Source organism: Eschrichtius robustus, chromosome 12, assembly GCF_028021215.1.
Source record: "Eschrichtius robustus isolate mEscRob2 chromosome 12, mEscRob2.pri, whole genome shotgun sequence".
Lineage (NCBI taxonomy): Eukaryota > Metazoa > Chordata > Mammalia > Artiodactyla > Eschrichtiidae > Eschrichtius > Eschrichtius robustus.
In genome coordinates this window covers 87,216,417-87,238,380 of record NC_090835.1, presented here as the reverse complement: position 1 = coordinate 87,238,380, position 21,964 = coordinate 87,216,417, and the positions used below count along the sequence as shown (strand labels likewise).

Sequence of the window (21,964 nt, the reverse complement as noted above, 5' to 3'; positions counted from 1 at the left end):
TGCATAGCATTCCACTGTGTAGTTATGCCATAATTTATCTAATTAATAGTTCTGACTAACTAGGTTTTTCTCAATCTTACTATTACAGTTAATGCTGCAGAGAATAAGTTAGAACACAATATAATTTCTTATGTGTTCAAGTCTGTGTTTTACATTTGTGGAAATGCTGTTTCAAAGAGTATATGCGTTTGAAATATTGGTAGATCCTGCCACATTGTCCTCCTAGCAGCAAGGCATAGTGTATTTGTGGAGAACACAAATGAGCAGGATCGTAGACACACTTAATACAACTCTTACTTCATTCCATGCCCAGTATGAAGCTAAACCAGGCAATCCATGGAGACCGTAGAAAATTTTAGAAAATCAAGGATTCTTGTGATGCTGGAATATTGCCTTCTCTCAAGGAGGTGAGACTTCGCAGCCTGGAGCCTGGCAGGATGGGGACAAGTTGGATGAGGCTGAGTGGAGAGATCTGATGAGGGGACTTGAGGAGTGATCTCCTTTTACGTACTGCTTAAAGTAAACACGCCAAATAAGCAAGGATAGCTAGAATTGATAAGCAGGATTATAAATCAGGGACCTAGATGGTGTTTTTTTAACACCTAAATAGAAAGTGGGAGTCAAGCTGTGATGGCCGAGTGGTTAAGGCGTTGGACTCGAAATCCAATGGGGCTTTCCCGCGCAGGTTCAAGTCCTGCTCACAGCGTTTCTCAGTGCTTTTCTATTCAAGTTACGAGATGACTTTCTCAGTGTGGTTCTCGACTCTTCGTCTTATTCCATAAACAAACTGAGGAGTAAGGAGGCAGCTTTCCGTCCCGTCCCGAGTACACTCTCAGTATTTTGGCTCTTCCATCCTCCTCCAAACTGGGCGGGCACCTGTGAATCCCTTGAGCGCGGGGGCGGGGCTTCCTTCAGCCCAACTATCTGCAGCTACCCCTCAGTACCCGGGAAGCTAGAGACTTAGTGAACGCTCAAAACAGCTGCTTGTTTTGTATCCATTCTGTTAAATCTAAAAGTAGCAGCAGGTCCCAATGGCAAAGAGAAACAAGAAATTCTGTTTTTAAAAATCTGTAATAAAATTCCCCGCTCTGTTAATGGAGATGCAGGTAGCTTCCTTAAAGAGTTCTCTGGTATTTAAAAAAACAAACAAATAAAACAGGCTAGTGAGAACCATGAAGGTCTAGGATCATAAATATCTGTGTGTGTGTGTGTGTGTGTGTGTGTATGTGTGTGTGTGTGTGCGCGCGCGCGCTCTTTAAAACATTGTTCTATAGAAATGAGGAAACCGAGGCAAAGAGAAGATACACAACTTGGGCCAACACAATAAATCTAACGAGGGAAGAGTATGGATAAAGGCTGTGGGCACCGTGACTGCACTCGGACCCAAACTATTGTACTTCTCGCTCAAAGAACTGCCCTCACTTATAAACACTTTTGTATTTCCACATATCTATTTCGCCTACATTGAGCCCTTAAATATAACTAGCCAATTTATGTAATGATACCGGTATTCTCTAATTTTATAATTATATTAACTCTGAACTTCTAAGTTCCTATATGAATTTGGTTCTTAAAGTGTTTACCTTTATTAAATTATTATCCCCATTTCGCCCAATTTGGGAGGATGGGTGTTTCGGAATGTTTTTCTGCTGCATAGAGTCTGAAATTATTTCCTGTGTAAAGAATTTCGGCTCTTTGGAGAGTGAGATTGAAAAATATGATTAATACCTCAAGAATGTGTTTTATTCCACTTTCTCTTTCACTATATCAAAATTGAAAATTAAATGGGTCACTAATTTTTGACCCATACTCAACATCCGTAAGTGCCAAAGGAAAATGAAATGACTTGATGAATGGACAGATGAACCGACTGCAGAAGTTAAAGAAGCGTTCATAAGTAGAAACAACGCAGACAATCACGCACATAACTGGGGGGGGGGGGGGAATGCTAACCACAGTCGTTCTATCACATACATGATGCTCCAAGGCAGAAAATTCTTTCATAATTATAAATATTTTAAGTGAATGTAACTTATACAAATTGACCCCGAAGATAACCAGTTTTACTAGAATCCATAGGTCTTTCCTGTACAACTAATTTCCGTCTGTATCATGAATCAACTGTTTTCTCAATGATTCTAGTGAATAATGAGTAATAGAGAGCTTTGTGACAAGGGGGGCCAGTGGCGCAATGGATAACGCGTCTGACTACGGATCAGAAGATTCTAGGTTCGACTCCTGGCTGGCTCGACTTCCCCTTATCTTTTAGGAAAAAATAAAAATAAAAATAAAAATATGTCTCTGTGTACATGTTTCAAATTGATAACAAACAAATTCTTAACGTCCTTCGATCTGGTTCTTCGCTTTGCATGGTGCCCGCCACACAGTGCAGTTTTGGCTGTCCGTTAAGTCTGAATGGATGCGTAAGTTATCTCTCTTCTGAAATGTCCTTTTAATCTCGTTTCTTTTAATGATACTGAGAAGGGGAGTTGACGGAAAGGTCTTTAGAAAGACAACTTTAAAAAATTAAATACGGAATATTATTTGACCATAAAAAGGAATGAATTTCTGATACATGCTACAACATGAGTGAAACTTGAAGACTTCATGCTAAATGAAAGAAGCCAGACACAAAAAGCCATATGTTGTATGATTCCATTTATATGAAATGTCCGGAATAGGTAAATCCATAGCGGCAGTAGTAGTTGCCAAGAGCTGGGGAAAGGGTACAGAGTTGGTTTGCGGGTGATGGAAATGTTTTGAAACTCGATAATGGCGATGGTTGCACAACTCTGGGAATATACTCAAAAACACTGAATTGTACACTTTTATGTGAATATTATAGAATGTGAAGTATATATTAGTTTTTAAAGATCAAAGAAGTGTCAAAGAAAAGAAACAAAGTCTGACCAGTATTTTCTTCATTAATTTTTCCCCCATTGGGCAGGGCTCTCACTCTTCCGGCTCTTCCCCTGCACACTTTCTGTCTCTGAGCATCGGTCCTAGAGGAAAAAGAAGGGACATCAACTGGAGAAACTGAAGCAGGAAAGACGCTTCTGTGGACAAACGAAATAATAGCGTCCCCCTTAGGCCCTCAATTCAGCGATCTTGGCAAAGATCTGCCCTGACACTCGAGAAAGCTATTCAGACTCTTATCTCCCCGCCCAGCTCCGGATCTCTACTAGAAGAGCGCGGCAGCCTCACCGCCGAAGACTGAGACTAAGAAAGTGTTCCGAGTTGTAAGCGATCCTGGACAAAAGTTAAACACACAAGAAGAGGGCGACGGTGTCAAAGGAGAAGAGGAAAGTGGCAGTTTGGGGGTGGTGTCTCTTTCAACAGCTGGATCTCCTTTCTAGGTGTTCCTGGGGCGTGACTTCAGACGCTTGGGGCCGAGTGGAGGAACCTGGGAAGGAAATCAAGGTGAAGCTGGGAAAGGAACAAAAACATGCAAAGGAGACTTTCATTTGTTGGTATTCATGTATTTATCTTACAAAAGTTGATTGACTCTGGACAGTGTGCGTTGTGAGGGGTGCCGGCAACCGAAAGAATGAACCTGCCACGCGTCTAGACCTCGTTTGATACATCATCTGTTGGGCTGTTACCGAATTAAAAGGGGAGCGGGGTGGGGAGAGAAGAAAGGTCCAAAGGATTTGGAACTTCCTGATGTAAATGCTTCTCAAAACTTAGCGCGGAGAAGAATCGCTAAGAAAAAGTATTAAGCCCAGTTTTCTAGGCTTCACCCCCCTCCCCCCCAGAGATTCTATATTGGTACTAGGATGCAGCCCATGAATTTTTAGCAAGGTGATGCTTCTGCTGCTATTCCGCCGACCATACTTTAAGCAGCACTGGACTAGTGCGTTGTATTTTATTACCCACTTTTTCCAGCTAACATCAACAGGGAACTTCCACGGTAGAAGAAAAAAAAATAGAACATCTATATGGAGACGCTCACAACTTTAGTATTATTCCACTAGGCTTTAAGCAACCAAGGTAACCGACTTTTCTACTCTCAAGATTTTTGGTTTGTTTTTCTCTTTTATAAACGTGTAAGTTTCATTGAATACTTTTTTTTTTTTTTTTTGGTGGTGGAGGCTTGTTTTAGAAAGACGCCCATTTCAACCTCCCTCTCAAATAAACAAAAAGACCTTTGATATAATAATCAAATCACTCTTGGACTTAAAGGAGATAAGTTAGGTTTTTTCAAAACTCTGCATATTGGGAACGTCCCTGCCCCCCCCCCCAATAATCTACAGAGATTATACTGTGAAGTGAGTATTTTTTCCTTTCCCCCAGAATGTTGTAGAAGTGCCCTGTCCAAAACAATACCCATTAACACTTGTTTCTAAAATTTATTTTTTTAAAAAAAGAATGTACAATATCTCATTAATTTTTGTTATTGATTGCATGTTGAAATGATAATATTTGGAGTTAAAACATTGAAATTAATTCCACTTATTTATTTCTACTTCTTAAAATATGACTACTAGAAAAAATAAACTTACTTCTTATGTGATATTATTTGTTAACTCTCACATCTTCTTGCGGTTTGTGATGTAGCAACATCAGTAAAGTGTGATCAGTTTGCCAAAGATGTGGTTCTTTGAAGCAGGCACCATGGCAGTGTCATATTCCAAAGAATTTGTTTGTTCTTTACTTCAAAGAATATGTGTATTCTTCTCCAAATGCAATTCTTAGTATGTGAAAATGAAAACTTTCTCACACTAGATTTCTTTACCTGTTTTTCTTTTTCTGTTCAAGAGGGCTCTGTGGGTTGGCTGGTTAAAGAGCGTGCTTAGTAAACAAAGATCCTGGATTGCAATTTGGTGGGGCTCTCTCCATAGGTTTTACAGTTTTGAAAAGTGTTAGCCCTCATTTTGTTGAACACAGTTTGGGGAATTGATCCTTGATCAAACCCGTGTTGTTCAATTGCTGTATGATGTGGAAAAGTAAGAGCCTGATGTTTACTTTATACATGTGGTTTCTGAAGGTGGCAGGCACTGGAAGTTTTCAAAGAAGAGAGGGAAAGACTGGATGGACTATGTAAAAAGTTGCATGAAAAATCATTCCACACATGGCATGAATGAAGCACTGTAAATTATTATTTGGACACCAAACAGTTCAGAATTCTCATCAGGTGACAATGCCCCTCTCATATGCAATGAGATTATCAGTGATTTGCTTTGCAAATCATTGGATATTTTGTCTTTAATCAATGACTTTACCATCTGAGACTTTGCAATGAGAGCTACAGCAGTTATTGGCAACCACTGTTTTTTTTCTATTTTGTATGATTCCCACAAACAGTCTTAATTCTTTTTTGCATCCTGGAATATTTACCACACATGATGTGGTCAATAAATATTTGTGAATGGATTTGTGAATATCCAGTTTCTTTTCTCTACTATTTTGTAAGTCAGTAGAATGGAGCTGGATGCTGGAGATGCTGACGGCTGCAGGAGCTCCTGGAACCAGAAAGCAAAACTCTTTCCTCCTACTGTGTCTCTCCTGCACCCTCTACTGACAAAATTTCAGTGCCAGCTGGCACAAGAAAATAAATGTTTAAAAGGCCCAGAACCCTTTTCAAACAGTAGTCTAAAAGGGTGAATTTGTGGCTGAGAAGTGCATTAGAAAAAAACCTGTTTTTCCTCCTGTGTGTCTCCTTCACTACTCACACAAGAACACTTTGCATCTGACACTTCTGGCCACCAACTACATAGGCGTTTTCCCCCCACCAAGCAATTCTACAGCACTAGCTGAGTGTCCTACAGTTTAACTCAATTCTGACACTATTTATCTGGAGATAGCATCAGATCCCACAGGTTACGGGCTTAGTCCCTCGAGACCGCACCCATTTCAGATGCCAATGGAAAGTAGTAGGTCCCCACGTTACCCCAACACATAAACAGATGACACATTTCAGTAGATTGTTGCAAACTAAAAGTCCAATAAATATGTTAAATTTAAACACACACACAGTAAGACTAACTAGTCTACTAGTTAGTCTATCAAATGCCTTTGATAGACTAACTAGTAGACTCTATAGAGCTGAGAAAAGAAGTGATAAACTTGAAGGTAGGCCTAAAAACTACCCAAGCTGAAACACCAAGAAAAAAAAGAAAAAAAGAGCACTGAAGAATTATTGATTAATATATTCGTAATCAGAATCCCAGAAGGTGAAGAGAGAAAGAGCAGAAAAAATATTTGAAGAGTTAATGGCCGAGTATTTTCCCAAGATAATGAAATACAGGTGTCCCTCACTTTCCAAAATTTCACTTTGCTTCCACTTCATTTTTAGGAAAGACCTACGTTTGTACCTGTTTTGTAGAAAGCCATTATAGAGGCAGCGCGCATCAGGAGCAGCAAGGGTGGGACCGCCAAGCTCCTCCCCCAGGAACTACAGTCAGCATCTCAGCATCACGCCGCTATAGCTTTGAACTGTGTCTGTGAGCATCTGCGCTTCACCTACATTTATTTTGTGCATCCATGTGCAAGAAGTGTCCTAAGGTAACTGCTTCTTCACTTCACACCAATTCAGCTTGTGAAAGGTTTTATAGGAATGCTCTACTTCCCGATAGCAGAGGAAACCTGTACATCAAACCTCACCTCCAAGGTCAGAGAATTCCAAGCTATCTATCTATCTATCTATCTATCTATCTATCTATCTATCTATCATTTATCTATCTATCTATCATCTATCTATCTATCTATCTATCTATCTATCTATCTATCTATCTAAAACAGCAGACTTATCAGAAATTAAGTATACCAGAAGATAACGGAATGACATTTTAAAGTGATGAGAGGCTAAAAAAAAAGCAAAAAATATTTTCCAAAAGTGAAGAAGAAATAAAGGTCTTTCCAGACAAACAAAAACTGAAGAGTGCATTACTATCAGACCTGCAAAATAGGAAATGTTATAAGATGGACTTCAGGAAAAAGGAATACAAAAGAATGAATATTCATTTCTGTACATATAATGGAGGTACATATAAGGAATACTTTTTCCCAATTTTAATCACTCTAAAAATGATAGACTGCATTAAGCAAAAGTAGTAGTGACGTATTGTACAGTTACAGCATACATGAAAGCAAAATCTATGACAACAATAACACACAATATAGGAGGGAGTATATTATTGCAAGCTTCTTACACTGCACCGGAAGCAGCATAACAAAATATTGAGAGCTGAATTGGGAGGGGTGAGTAGTGGGTGCAAGAAAGGGCATATCAGAGAAAGGAGTCTCCACCTTATTTGAAGGTGGACTTTGATTAATTGTAGCTGTATATAGAAAACTCTAGGGAAACGACTAATGATTTTTTTAAGACATACAAATGTTAAGGCAATGCTGGAGATACGATCAAATCATGCAAAATGCTCATACATTTCAAAGACAGGAAGAAAGAGATACAAGAAAGGAACAAAGGACAAAAGGAACACATAGAAAACAACTAATTAGATAGCGGATTTTGATACAAATATGTCAATATTTACATTATATCTAAACTATCTAAATCACCCAATTATAGATAGATCCTGTCCGATTGGATAAAAGAAGTTCAGAGCCATCTACATGCTGGACTATCTTCCAACTTTGCACAAGGAATTCTCATTTTCAGGTAAGACACCCGCTAAAAGAAGCCTACTGGGAGTGGGGTTCGAACCCACGCGGACACACGTCCATTGGATCTTAAGTCCAACGCCTTACCCACTCGGCCATCCCAGTCCTGGATACTAAAAGCAACATGTCAAGTATTACTGGGTTAAAGTTAATTAGACTTCCTAGTCCCTGGAAGATTATGAATAATTTTACACGCATGAAATCTGGGACCAAGCTTTAAAGAGAGAAAACAAATCCTTGTAATGTTTCTTGGAAAAAACTAATGAAAACGTTTATTTTCACTAGTTTATTAGTTTATCTAATCACAAAGTTTGTGCCACGCTTTAACCAGGGTTAGGGAAACACTGAACCACCCCTGATCTTATGGACTTACATTAAGATGAGGAATATTATGACAAAAAAAAAAAAAAAAGCACATGATGCTACAGGAATACATACTTTTCCAGACCCAACTCACTATGCTCAAGAGAAGACACTTCTTTTAGTGGAAACCAAAGAGGAAAGGAAGTGGTATAACAGAGGTGGTGAGAATGCAGCCTCATGAACCATGTCTCACAACTCTACAAAGGTGGAACGTACATGTTTTATTACTCACTACAGAACACTGTTTTGCCCCATTCCAAACCCACTGTATCTAATTGCCCAGGTAAGGGCTTCAGGTTTGGAATCAGAGGGCAGTTAATATCGAGACAAGTTCCTCTTGGAGTACATTTGGAAAATCCTAGTGCAAGCATATGGAGTTTGGAATTTGAATACAGGACATTGGTTTTAATAAGGAAGTATTTTAACCAGAAGTTCTATCTCTCCACTAATGAAATTTCTTTCCTGAGTACTTACTATGTGCTAAGTACTAAGCCAGGTGTACATAATCTACCAAGTCAGTAAGATGCTGCCAGACACTTCGGGGTTGGGGTACTGGGTTGTTTCAGAACTCATTAAAACAGGTTTCAGATGGGTATTTGGGGAGTTGTGTTGAAAGTCTGTGAAGGCTTCTGGAACCAGAGATGAAATTAAATCCTGAAGTAGGCTTTGGAATAGAATTAATTTATAAACATCATAAAACATCTATTGCAAGCCACAAAAATAATTAAATACAGTCACCCCTTGGTATCTGCATCTGCGGAGATTGGTTCCTGAAACCCCCTCAGATACCAAAATTTGTGGCTGATTAAGTTCCTTACAGTCGGCTCTCCCTGTCTGTGGGTTCTGCATCCCATACAATAATATGAGATAATATGAGAGGATTGTGTCAGCTGTAACATACAAGCACAAAAGGTCCAAGGGTAACTCTCCTCAAGCTTAAAACCACTGATGCAGAAGGAGTCCATCCCTTGTTGGCAATGCACAACTGAGTTCAAAAACCTATGTCCTCCATTGCCTTATAAAACCAGGAGAAAGGAATATGTCACTCACTTCATTGGTCCATCCAGTGCCAGGTTCTGTCTCTGGCCTTTTAGATATTATGTGCTAATGAGCAAAGACATGGCCTGAGAGATTCTTGCCTTTGCATATTGAGGGAAATCCAGGCCTGTCAGTGTCTGGGTCAGAGCTGAATTGGGAGGGGTGAGTAGTGGGTGCAAGAAAGGGCATATCAGAGAAAGGAGTCCCCATACGTTTACATACACAAGAGTTTTTCTATTATTCTATTATTGTAATTCTTTTTTGGTCAGTATTTTTATTGAGGTATAATTGACATAAACCTTATATTAATTTCAAGTATAAAATGTAATGATTCGATATTTGTATATACTACAAAATGATCACCACAATAAGTCTAGTTAACATCCATCACTATACATTGTTACATATTTCTTTGTGTGATGAAAACTTTTAGGATTTATTCTCTTAGCAACTTTCAAATATTCAACACAGTGCTATTAACTATTCTACCATGGTGTACCTTACATCCCTATAACTTATTTTATAATAAGTTATTAACTATTCTACCATGTTGTACCTTACATCCCCATAACTTATTTAATAACTGGAAATTTGTACCTTTGACCCCTTTCATTCATTTAGCCCATCTCCCAACACCCCGCCTCTGGCAACTGCCAATCTGTTCTCTGTGTCTGTGAACTCGATTTTGATTTTGTTTTTGTTTTTTAGATTCCACATGTAAGTGAGATCATACAAAATTTGTCTGTTTCTGTCTCACTTATCTTCACTTAACATAATACCCTCAAGGTAATTAAAAAATTAATGAAAAGTCATTAATAATAAAAATCAGTGTTTTATTATACATTACTTGGATATTTAAACAACTAATTTTGCTTTATGCCAAAGTAAAATATTGAGAACACATACTAATCACAAACTTAGGAAAAGACTGATTGTCCTGTAGCAGTGGTGACAAGTAGCCACCAGACCTGAATTTAGACCAATTCAATCTATCCATGACAAATGTTTTGTGAACATACTTTTGTATGACAACCAATCACTGTCAACCCCTGCTTTCTGAAAGTGAGCCAGCCAGGGATGCACTCACTCCAATAAACATATCTTTGAGTGCCAACCAAACAACAGCAGTTCCTCCCAATAACCATGCTTCCATAGAACATGTCAACCCACTTAGCCTCTGAAAGCCTGTGTTAAGCCCCCCCCCCCCCAGAAAACATCAGCCATCAGCTCTTTCAAAGGGACTGTGCCTTACCAACATTGCTCCCTCCTTAAATGAACTTTGGTTTTGTATTTCAAGTATTGAGTGATGAAAATGCACCTTTGTCAAACCTGAAACATCTAAATTTCATTTCTTGCTGGGACTATGTTTGCTGGGGGCGGGGCCTGGGGGGGTAGACAAGGAAGGTGGGTGCCATTGCTGAAGAACAAATGAAGTCAACATAATCCCAATTTTACGTCTGCGAGGTTATTTCCAATTTGATAGGTGCCTGCAGCAAGATTATTTAGTAAGTGAAGAGCCAAAAAGCACGAGTTGGCCCGTGCAGGGCTCAAACCCGCAACCTTGGCGTTATTAGCACCACGCTCTAACCAACTGAGCTAACCGGCCACGCCACAAAAGTTACTTTTCACATAAAATAACAATAAGTTTCACCTTCTTGTGCCTGCCTAAGACTAAATGATACGTCCACAAATTGGACAACCTTGAAGAAATAGATTCCTAGAAATATACAACCTACCGACACTGAATCGTGATGAAACAGAAAATCTGAACAGTCCTATTACTAACAAGGAGATTGAATCAGTAACCAAAAACCTCCCAACAAACAAATGTCTAGGACCAGATGGCTTCACTGGTAAATTCTACCAAACATTCAAAGAAGAATTAAGACCAGTCCTTCTCAAACTCGTCCAAAAAGTAGAAGAGGGGGAGACTCTTCCAAACACATTTTACCAGGCAAGCATTACCCTGAAATCAAACCCAGACAAGGTTGCCACCTCATATATTGAGATATGGGGAAGTCATTGTGACTTATACATGATTTGGCGTGAACTTTATGCTAACTAGAACAGCCTGTCTTGTGGCCCATCAAACATACCTTATACATCTGCTTTAACCATTAAAAAGGGTGCATTGTCCAGAAGTAAAATATGTCCGTTTTGAAGATAGAGATAAAGCTAAGAGGCTTGTTGATAGTCCAAGTCAGAGATGATGGTGGCTAGAAGAAAGTGATAGTGCTGGACATGGGAAGAAGTCATTGGATTCTGGATAAATTTTTAGAGTAGAACCAGCAACATTAGTTGATGCATTAGTCATTCCCTCAACAAACACTTACTGATTGCCCACTATGTACACTGTAGTAAGGACCCAACATTTAGCAATGGACAAAAGAGATGAAAATCCATAGCCCCATGGAGCTTACTTTCTAATCTGGGAGACAGATGATGAACCATATAAAATATGTATACTTCTGATAGTGATAAGTTGCTATGAAGAAGAGTAAAGAATAAAGGAGACCTACAGGTTTGACAATTTGTAAAGAGCTGACCATGGAAGACCTGTCTGACCTTTGAATAGAGATCTGACTGAGGTGAGGGAGCACGACATGAGTGTTTATGGAGAAATAGGAATCCACAGAGTGAGAACGGCAGGAGCAAGCATTCTGAGGCAGGAGCAAGCCTGAGATATTCAAAGTGTTCTAAGGACTCTAAGGAACGTGGTGAGATTGTGGGTCAGAGGGTTGGGGGTGGGGTTGATGAGGGGCAGAAAAGGGGGAGACTGGAAAATAGACATGGTGAGACTAAATGAGAGAGAGACTGAAGTAGAGAGAAGACTGAAAGAGAAGCGAGAAACAAAGAGAGGGACAGACTGAGTGTTGGGGCAACTGAGGGGGACTGAAAGTGTGCTGAGGGCAGAGAGAGGAAGAGGGCAAGAGGGGGTCCTGAGGTAGAAAGAAGTGGTGACTGAAGGAAAGAAGAGACTGAGGCGCAGGCAGGGAGACTGAGGGCCAGAGGGGAGGGAGATCAGGGGGCAAGAGAGGAGAAAATCGGGAGCAGAGAGAGAAGTAATTGGATATCCAGGGGACACACCGGCAGGTCTCTATATACAGACTCTGGCGTCCCTGCCTCGCTTTAGTGGTTCCAACAGAAGCTTGACCTGTCCCAGGACAGGAGTCAGAAAAGAAACCTGAGCTCCTGATCAAAGACTATAAATTTAAAGGCCAGCCCTGGGAATGTTAGCTGAAGTCTTGAGTGAGCAGGGAGAACACAGCACCTAGAGCCCTTGCACGGAGGACTGGACGGCATGGCCATTGGGCCTGTCCCGTGGCTGGGCCCTCTGCTCATGGTTTCCCTCTGGGGGTCCTCAGCTCCAGGTAGGAGGATCCTGAGGGTCAGGTAGGGGCTCCTAAGGGGGCCTGGACTGACTCTTTCCCCTCCACGTCCCACAGCTTCCCTCCTTAGGCGCCTAGGTGAGCACATTCAGCGGTTTCAGGAGAGCTCTGGCCTGGGCCTGAGCCTGGACCAGGGAGGTGTGGCCCTCCCAAAAGAGGGGTGGCTGGAGCAGCCACTGGACCCCTTCAATGCCTCTGACAGACGATCCTTCCTGCAGGTGAGGCCCGGAGAAGGGGAGTCCACTGTGTCCCCTGCCCCCCTCCTCAGTCTCCCTACCCTGCCCCTCAGTCTCTGCTTTCCATTCCTATCTCTACACCTCTGTCTCCCCATCCCTCTCCCCCTCAGTCTTATCCGATGCCTGCTGTCAGAATCCCTTATGGCCCTTTAGTCTAGCCCCTCTGTTTTTTGGATTTGCCCTCTACCCCCTAGTCTCCCCTTCCTTTCTTCAGCCTCCCACTTTTTTTGTCCCTCAGGTCCTGTCCTTCAGTCTTTCCTTTTCCCTGTCATTCACTCTCACTCCCTCACTGCCCCTCAACACCGCCCCCGCATCCTTCAGATTAAACACTAAACCCACCACCAAGTCTCAGTATGGAGCAAAAATCTGGACCGTCTTTGGAACCAGACCTGGCTCACAATAGGCACTTGAAGATATCTACTGAATGAATGAACAGATTTACCATTTTTCACACCTACTCTATCCACAGTCTCCAGAGGTCATCTCACGTAGGCCCTATTCCTAAATCCATCTGCATTCATTACTTATTCTACAATTATTATTTCAGTATACTGCAAGTGCCTACCAAGTGTTAGCCACTACTCTTGACCCTGGGGATATAAGAGTGAAAAAGCTGACAAAAATATCTGCTCTTGTAGATCTTACATTCTAGATGAGGAGACAAACAGGAGAGAAATGAACACGTAAATAAACAAACCTATTTCAGATACTATAAGCATACAGAGATCCATTAGGGAGAGAGACTGGAGCGAACAGGGAATAAAGAACAGGTCAGAACTCTCACAATCCCATTTCTTCTTCCCCATCCTACCTCTTAGCGGTATTGGGTAAATGACCAACATTGGACCAGCCAGGATGGGCCTGTATTCCTGCATCTGGGAGGCGAAGGCAGCCTTGGGCCTGGCTCAGTGATGAGAGGTAAGATGCAAGGGTGAGGAGAGACATAGCTGAGGAATTGGTGGAGGCCAGGAAGGGGAGTTGCATATTGCAGTGCTATGAGGTCTGAGGGTTGCAGGAGTTGACACCCACTTCACACACACCCCCTTTGGACTCTTCACAGGGCACCCTGCAACCCTGGCCCCAGTCTGGGGGGCCCTGGTGATAGGTCTGGAACATAGATTTTATGGCCTGAGTATACCCGCTGAGGGGCTCGACGTGGCCCAGCTCCGCTTCTTGTCCAGCCGCCATGCGTGAGTAGGGGTCGGGAAAGTGTTTGGGGTCATGGGACTGAGGATGTCTGTGTTTTGGCATCTCTGCATCTGTGTCTCTCTCCTCCACTGCCCGAAGTTGACCTCTGAGTCTCTGGTCCCATGTTTTTGCCTCTGTCTTTCAGTGCCCTGTTCTTTCTTTCCCCATCTCTGGGTCTCTCTCCTTCCCTTTCCCCCAATCCCCCCTTCCACTGTATTCTTACGTTTTGCTGTCTCACTATGGCCTGTTGGTCCAGCCCACCAGCATCTCTTACCTGGATGACACAGCCTCCTCACTGGTCTCCTTGTTTCTGCCCTTGATCCCTCCAGTCTATTCTCCAGATGAAGCAGAGTGATCATTAGAGCATAAATCAGATCACCTCTCTCCCGGCTCAAATCCCTCACATGTCTCTCATCACACTCAGAGTAGAGACAAAAGCTTTGCAGTGGCCACAAGGTCTGATTGGCTCTGGCTCCCCAGTTAACTCTCTGATCTCTCCTACAGGCTAGATTTTCACCCAAACTGCCTTGGAGGTTTTTCCTCTCCCACCTAGTCTGGAAGAGAATGGTGGAGGCTTTCCAGATGGGTCTCCCCTGACCTAGGCACTCACGTAGAAATGAGTTTGTGGGCATGGGGAGTCCTCAGAAATACATCATGAGAAAAGAGCCCTAGCTTCTGGCCAGACTCCCTCCACTCTCCATTCCCGCCTATACAATAGGGGAATCTTCAGGGATTCCCAGTGATGGGGACTGACCCAGCCTCCCCTCTGACCCTAGGCTGGCCGATGTGGTCTCTGCCCGCCTCGCACTCTCCCGCCTCTTCAACGTCTCCTTCTCCAGCCCCTGGCTCTGCTTCGGAGGCTCCTATGCCGGCTCCCTGGCTGCCTGGGCCAGGCTGAAGGTCCCGGGACTCCTCTGAGAGGACTGGGGGGAGGGAACTTGGACTCCGGGGTCCCCAACTCAGATAATAGAATACCTGCCCACCACACTCCCTCCTCCCACACCCTCCTTTCCGCCCAGAAGAGCTTCCTACAATCTGCCTTCACGGGAGTCCCGTGTATAGAAGGTAGGGACTTGCCTAAGATCACACAACGAGTGAGTGACACAGGGGCGGGAAGGTATGGGATCCCAGTCCCTAAGCCCCCAGGCTGACAACTTCTCTTCCCTCAGTTTCCCCATCTCATTTTCGCCTCCGTCGCCTCTTCCGCTCCGGTGCGGGCCATACTGGATTTCTCCGAGTATAATGACGTAAGGATGGCGGGCGGTGGGTCCGGGTGGGGAGGAGGGCCTCAGTGGTCGGAGTCACCTGATACTCTCCGGCGGTCGGACTTTTAGGTGGTGTCTAGAAGCCTAATGAACACTGCGATTGGCGGATCCCCGGAGGTAGGATGTGGGACCCAGTCCGAGGGGGATAGGGAGAGAGAAGAGGCCTTGAGGATGGGGGCCAAAAGAAAAGGTTGAAGCTTGCAAGGTGTCGGGGTCTGAGGGACTTGGGATCCCCGAGAGATGGGTGGATTTGGGAAGAAGGCGGGAGCTGAAGATGGGTCCGGGTACCAAGAAGGGAGGAGACCCAACAGGGGCGGGGCTGATACGGAGGCGGGGCCTGGGGACGGAAGACCCTATCAGGAGGCTGTTCCACTGTGGGGCGGGGCCTGGGGGACGACCCGGGGGAGGAGCCGGAAGAGGGCGGGGCCTCAGGTCTGAGTGGCGTTCAACTGCCCCCGGGATGAAACTGGCGCCGGGAAAGTGTGGGAGCCCAGGGAGGATGCAGGTCATGGAAAGGGAAAGGCCGGGGCCCGGGTCCGAGTCTTCGCCAACGCTGCCTCTCGCTCCCAACAGTGCCGGGCTGCTGCGTCCGCAGCCTTTGCGGAGGTGGAGCGACGGCTGCGCGCGGGCGGCTCGGCTCAGGCAGCGCTGCGAGCGGAGCTGGGCGCATGTGGGTCCCTGGGGCGCGCTGCGGACCAGGCAGAGCTGCTGGGGGCGCTGCAGGCACTCGTGGGAGGGGCGGTGCAGTACGACGGGCAAGCGGGAGCGCCGCTGAGTGTGCGACAGCTCTGCGGACTCCTCCTCGGGGACCGGGACAACTGCAGCAGCCCTGCGCCCTACCGCGGGCTTCGTCGGGCAGTGCAGGTGAGCACCCCTGAGCACCGCCAGGCGTCGGCAGACAAGGGTTCCTGCTCCACCTCCGCTGTGTGATCTTCCGCAAGCGTAAAGCCTTCTGCACCTTAGTTTCCTCATCTGTAAAATGGGTATGACATCTCATAGGGACCTCGGAGGTGAAATGAAGTAGGGGCATGGAAAACACTCAACAGGGAGCCTGGCACACCGTATGCAAATGTTAACGACTATGCTTACTATCTAGCTTGCCTACCTTGTTCTGGCCTCTTCCTGGAGCCTGCAACAGCGTCTAGCACACAGAAAGCTCTCAATTAGTATTTATAGAATGAAAAAAGGTAGCCCTGGGGACACAGTTCTCCTAGAGACCGGGCTCCCAGCCTCGGAATCCACAGCTACAATCCAGCTGTCACTTTTCCAGCGCTGTCTGCACCAAGTAGTGTGCAGTGTGCTTCACATTTATTATTTCATTGAATTCTCACAATAGTTCGAGGTAGGCACAGCTGAGGAAACTGAGATCTAAGATATTCTCACATGTCCAAGATATCACAGGTAAGATGTTCTTGGTCATCTAGTACCTTAATCTCTAACCCACAGGGACCTAGGTCCCCACCACCTCTGACGACTGACTTCCAGGAGAACTCAGGGACTCCCTCTTCTGACTTCTGACTTTTGACTTGTAGGGATCTATGGCTCCATGCTCTGGCTTGATGGGAGGAAGAGAGGAATGTATGTATGTATGTATGTATGTATGTATGTATGTATGTATATTTTCCCCTAGGTTGTCACACACAGCCTGGGCCAGAAGTGTTTAAGCTTTTCTCGAGCAGAGACAGTGGCACAGCTGAAGGTCACAGAACCCCAAGTGGCCGGCGTTGGCGACCGGCAGTGGTTGTACCAGACCTGTACCGAGTTTGGCTACTGTGAGTGACTGGCCTAACCCTCACCCCCAAAACATACATTCTGTGCTATGCCCAGACAAGCTATCTAACAGGTAGTCTGGACTCGTTTTCATTTCCATAGGACAACTAGCCGGACTGCTGGGCCTCGTTTAACCTGCAGGTGTGGGGTGTGGGGTGAACAGCCGTACTAGAGTGTGCATGTGTGCTTGACCCTCACGTACCTTCTCACTCACACACTTAGCCCTCAACATGAGTGATCGTCCCTTCAATCTGCTCTTCATCTATGTGCCTGTCCCAGGAATGGCCCTACCCTCTCCAGTTACCAGGCTAGAAACCCTAACAGTGCTTTGCATGCCTCCTTCCTGTCATCCCCATAGCTTGTCAATCACTGAGTCTTGCCCACTGTTTATCCTGGACAACTCGGCAGTTCACCCAACCCCTTTCTCTTCCCACCTCTGCTGTCCTGGTAGGGGTCCCCATGCTCTCCTGCCTGGATCCCTGACGCAGCCTCTTCTCTGGTCTCTAGGCCTTCACTTCACCCATACAATGCAACTTCCTCACAGGGCTTTGCATATTTTGACACCCCCTGCCCGGTACACCAATCTTCCTAATCCTCAGGCATTTTCTTGGATTACTTATCTTCCCCTCTTCACACAATTTACTCGTTTCCAAGTCTCAACACAGGATGTCCCCTCCTCAGGAAGGGGGGCACGATCTCTCAAGATAAGTCTGCCTCCCTGCCCCCTACCCCATTACCTCCGTGTTCTTCTCCTTAGCACTTTCCACAGTCTTATCATACATTCTTTATTGCCTATCTCCCCTCTGGATGGTGAGTCCTGTGACAGCAAAGCCTGGGGCTGTTTTGTTGTCACTATGTTCCCAATATATTGTTCAACATATATCTGACTACATGGTAGGTGCTCAAATAAATGGTGAAGGAAGGAATGAATTAATGTGAGGCTGAGAAGTTAGATTTACCCTGAAAGCACAGGGGAGCTATGGATATTAAGCAGGTGTCCAATTTGTGCTTTCAGCACTCCGGGCTCCTTCTCACCTCTAGACCTTTGCACATGCGGTTTCCTCTTTTCTCTCTTTGTTTGCCTCACACCGGCTAATTCCTTAAGGTCTTATCCCTTGCAGGATGCTGTCCCTGAGCCCACTGTGCTCCCTCTGAGATGGCCCCACCCCTACTGCAGGCCTTTGTCCATAACAGCCCTGATCATTCTGGGCCATCGCTGTCTGGGGCTGAGTATGTCTCTGACAGGACCGTGAACTCATTGAAAGGAGGGTCTAGAGCTGTCTTGGTCATCAGTGGGGAGAGCTCTGTAAATGATTATTGAAGAGGTAGGGGAATGGCTATGTACTTCCCACTTATGGATACCTCTCTCCACAGATGTCACCTGTGAGGTCCCTGAATGCCCTTTCTCCCAGCTCCCAGCTCTGCCCTCCAAACTAGAGCTATGTGAGCAGGTGTTCGGGTTTTCAGCCTCATCCATAGCCCAGGCTGTGTCCCAGACGAACTCCTACTATGGTGGCCAGACCCCAGGGGCCACCCAAGTGCTGTTTGTTAATGGTGAGCATGCTATCAGAACCTGACTCCTTAGTGTCTACCTGGCCCTAGCTCAACACACCATTCTCTCCTTTCTTTCCAGGGGATATAGACCCCTGGCATGTGCTAAGTATAACACAGCCTTTGGGACCCTCAGAGTCAGCCCTTCTCATCCCTAGTGCTTCTCATTGCTTGGACATGGCACCTGAGAGACCCTCAGACTCCCCCAGCCTCCGCCTAGCACGCCAGGTAAGAGAGAAAAAGCTCTGGGTGATTTGCATTGTCACTTGCATACTAATTTGCATGTTCCTGCTCTCTACAAGTGCTGGAGTCTGACTGTCCAAATTCTCTCCACCTCACCACAGAACATCTTCCAGCAGCTGCAGACCTGGCTTGGTCTGGCAAAGAAGAGCCAGGTTAGGGGTGGGGTCTGAGCCCCACATCCTCACCATTCCCTGTGTGGCCACCTCAGTCCTGGATGTATACACTTATTGGACAAGAGAAAGCTTGTTTTGAAAGAGGAAATTCCCAGCAATTCAGATTTAGCACCTGTTCTGCATAAAACTGACTTGTGTCTGCAAACGTCCTCACTCCCAACTAAAAGTGCTTTGTTACAGACAAAGAGTTATGTGAATATAAGTGATTATTCTCATCGTGAATATTGTTATTTTAAATGTCAAAGAAATATGGCTCTTTATGCTCCTCTCCTACCCCTGCAAATCAGCTTCTGGCTCAAATTCTGCTCAGCTCCTGGACTGGGTGCCTTGCTTCATGTCTCTCTCTGGACCTCAGACCCTGACCTGTCTCTGCTTCTCACTGTTTGTCTCACTGTGCCCTCCTCCCTCAGTCTCTTCCTGTCTAACTTGTCTCTGTCTCTAATTGTCTCTCCACCTCCTCCTGTTTCTCTGGATATCTTCCTTTCTGTCTCTCTCTGTGTCTTAGTCTGTTTCTGTTTATTTCTCTGTGTCTGTGTCTCTGTCCCTGTCTCTCAGTCAGTATCTCCTCTACTCTTCTCCTCTCTTGCTTGCTCGGTCCTTAGTTATCTCCACTGCTCTACTCCTGTCTCTCATTTCTGGTCCCTGTGTCCCTTTAGTCACTTTCTCTCTCACTCTCTCTCTCTGCCTCTATTTCCCTCTCTTCAGACTTTCCGTCTCTCCTTCGTTATCTTCTCAATATCTCTCTCCCTCAGGCTCTGTTTCTGTCCCTTATGCTCTTCCCCACTGTCTCTATTTCTCTTCCTGTCACTTAATCTTTGTCTTTCTCTGTCTTTCAGTTTTCCATCTTTTTCACTCACCATCTTTTTCCATAATTAAATGTCACTCTCGGGCATTTTCAGCTTCCAACCCTAGGGATTTAGGGTTCTGGTCAAACCTTCTTGATGGGGACACCCCCAAGTTCTAAGAGGTTGGGCCCAGTACCAAGGGGTCCAACCCCAGTGCTAAGGGTCCCGCTTAGCCTGCTTGAGCACTGCCAGCAGTGCCCTGTTCACCACTCGGAGCAGCAGCCACCAGGAGCAGGAATTAGCAAGTCAGGGTGACTGAGTGCCTCTGGGAAGCTGGGAAGTGGAGGAGAAGTAAAGGCAAGTCAGGACAAGGGGTTGGGGGCTGGGATGGTAACAGAAGCCATAAAGCCCATTCTGTGAGGAAGTCACTCCCTGCCTTTCTTGACTCCAAACCCTGAGGAGTAACTTTTTTTTTTTTTCTTCTGAGGATTAATCCCAGCCCCGCTCACCGGGTGCTACCCTGTACCGCTTACTGCTCTTTAACCACAGCCCCTCATGCTGAGGTCTAGCCTCAGTGTGTCCCTTTATATATTTAGCATGTGCACCATGGTCTGACACATCGTGGGTGCTCAGTACCTGTTGAGAAATGAAAGAATGAGGTCAACCCTCAACTCTTCACATACTTTTGGTTTTCCTCCTACTTTGCTGGATGCAACTTCTTTCATTTTCCTTTGCAAACTTCTTCTCCATTTATTATTCGAATGGGTTTGGGTTTGGTGCTGGGCTACCTTCCCTTAAGTATTCTCAGAACTTCCCTACCGATGTGTCTGTGGTGCCAGGGCTAGCTCTCAGGTATTCCAGAATATTGATTACCTCAGCCTTTGAGGGTTTTCTCTGGAGGCCCTTTGGGCAGTGAAAAAAGCCGGGGCTGCTCTGCACCTGGCAGGTGCAGGTGTTTCTGCCTCTTTCCTCTGAAGTTGCTCAATTTGAGTCTCGACGCTGCCACCCTTCTCAGATCTAGATGTTTCTCTGCTGGTCCAGATAAAGGCCCCTGATTCTGGGGACGTAGTTCTGCTCCGGGTCAGGGCCCACCACACAGTGCGCGGGGCGGAAGGCATTTCAGGATCACTCCGAGGCCGAGGCCGAGGCCGGCGGCAAGAGAGTGCAAGTTCGCAGGTCTCATGTCCTGGGATCTGTCCGAATGGGTCTCCAGGAGCGAAGTACATCCGCAAGAGGCGCGCGCAGGGGCCGAGCCCTCGGAGCCCTGCTCCGTGGCCGCTCCGTGGTCAGTTCCGTGATCCGCCCGCCGCCAAATCTGGCTTGGAGCATCTTCTCGTTGGCCCCCGGGCTTCCCTGGGTAGGAGGAAGGACACCTCACTCCGGGGCTCTGATCGTTTGGGGTCAGAACTGTCAGTTTGAGAGAGGCCCCCAAGAAGTAGAGTTCATTCAGGCCAAATGTTAAGTTTTTCTCTTTTTCTTTTGCCTAACTCCACGATAGGGGAGAGTGAAATAGGAAGAATGTGATTTTATTTTTAATGTTAATTTTGGGTTATTTTGGTTCTTTATGTTCCCTTTTCCCCAGCCCCAGAAGAATTGGAAGAAACCGGTTTATTTCGTTTTCATTTAATTATCTAAGGAGGAATACCTTCGAAGGCTAGTGGCCGGTTAGCTCAGTTGGTTAGAGCGTGGTGCTAATAACGCCAAGGCCGCGGGTTCGATCCCCGTACGGGCCAAGCTGTATAAGATCACTTTCTTACACTTATACACACATGAGAGTTCTGCCAGTTTCAGGTCCACTACGATGTCACAATTAATGTCTAGAAGACAAACCTCTCGCTGAGAACTTTAAAAAATCTGAACACACATCTTTAATGTGCCCCAAGGTTGAAGTCCTGTTTTGACTCCCATCTGCAGGGAGAAAGGTTAGCAGTGAGTGACCCAGCAAGGGAAATAGAGCCGTTTTGAGCATATTATTTTTCCACTGGGTAACTGATTCTTGCAAAGAAACTGACCCTATTGGATTATTTTCGTCCAAAAATAAACTGGGAAACCATCCACACTTTCTACACTTCCACACTTGGGTCTTAACTAGTTCAGCGAAAGATGAAACAAGATCTTTTATATGACGTGTGAAAAAAATATATTAATATCAACACTAAAAAAGAAACAGCTTTGACAATCGTCTCTTTATAACAGGGAAAGAGCTCCCAATGACCAAACGTGGAACAGTTTGAACAACAAATAGTGTGGTTTTGGATTATAGAAGTTACCTTTTTGTAAGAGACACTTATATTTATACTTTGGGATAGGAGAAGGTTTCTAAAGGAATAAGACACAACAGTG

The 21,964-nt window shown here is 45.1% G+C and overlaps 1 protein-coding gene and 5 non-coding genes across 6 annotated transcripts; 4 read left to right on the top strand and 2 right to left on the bottom strand.

The window, feature by feature from the left end:
- The first annotated feature begins 624 nt into the window (after positions 1-624).
- On the top strand, positions 625-706 carry TRNAS-CGA (transfer RNA serine (anticodon CGA)). Its single transcript has one exon. It is a non-coding gene; the product is annotated as a tRNA-Ser (tRNA).
- A 1,471-nt stretch (positions 707-2,177) lies between these two features.
- On the top strand, positions 2,178-2,250 carry TRNAR-ACG (transfer RNA arginine (anticodon ACG)). Its single transcript has one exon. It is a non-coding gene; the product is annotated as a tRNA-Arg (tRNA).
- A 5,392-nt stretch (positions 2,251-7,642) lies between these two features.
- Positions 7,643-7,725, bottom strand: TRNAL-UAA (transfer RNA leucine (anticodon UAA)). The gene has a single exon. It is a non-coding gene; the product is annotated as a tRNA-Leu (tRNA).
- A 2,828-nt stretch (positions 7,726-10,553) lies between these two features.
- TRNAI-AAU (transfer RNA isoleucine (anticodon AAU)) lies at positions 10,554-10,627 on the bottom strand. The gene has a single exon. It is a non-coding gene; the product is annotated as a tRNA-Ile (tRNA).
- A 1,695-nt stretch (positions 10,628-12,322) lies between these two features.
- On the top strand, positions 12,323-18,833 carry PRSS16 (serine protease 16). Its single transcript, XM_068558929.1, has 12 exons — positions 12,323-12,392; positions 12,468-12,628; positions 13,465-13,564; positions 13,707-13,836; positions 14,611-14,734; positions 15,004-15,081; positions 15,169-15,216; positions 15,673-15,963; positions 16,730-16,871; positions 18,244-18,423; positions 18,503-18,648; positions 18,765-18,833. Exons 1-12 carry the CDS (start codon positions 12,323-12,325, stop codon positions 18,831-18,833), a joined length of 1,539 nt encoding a protein of 512 aa, XP_068415030.1.
- Positions 18,834-21,280: 2,447 nt separating this feature from the next.
- TRNAI-AAU (transfer RNA isoleucine (anticodon AAU)) lies at positions 21,281-21,354 on the top strand. Its single transcript has one exon. It is a non-coding gene; the product is annotated as a tRNA-Ile (tRNA).
- The last annotated feature ends 610 nt before the right edge of the window (positions 21,355-21,964 follow it).

Coding starts and splice junctions, on each gene's coding strand:
- PRSS16 (XM_068558929.1), top strand. CDS start 12,323: ATGGCCATTGGGCCTGTCCCGTGGCTGGGCCCTCTGCTCATGGTTTCC. Junction 12,629..13,464: donor ACAGACGATCCTTCCTGCAG/GTGAGGCCCGGA, acceptor CCTACCTCTTAG/CGGTATTGGGTAAATGACCA. Junction 15,082..15,168: donor ATTTCTCCGAGTATAATGAC/GTAAGGATGGCG, acceptor TCGGACTTTTAG/GTGGTGTCTAGAAGCCTAAT.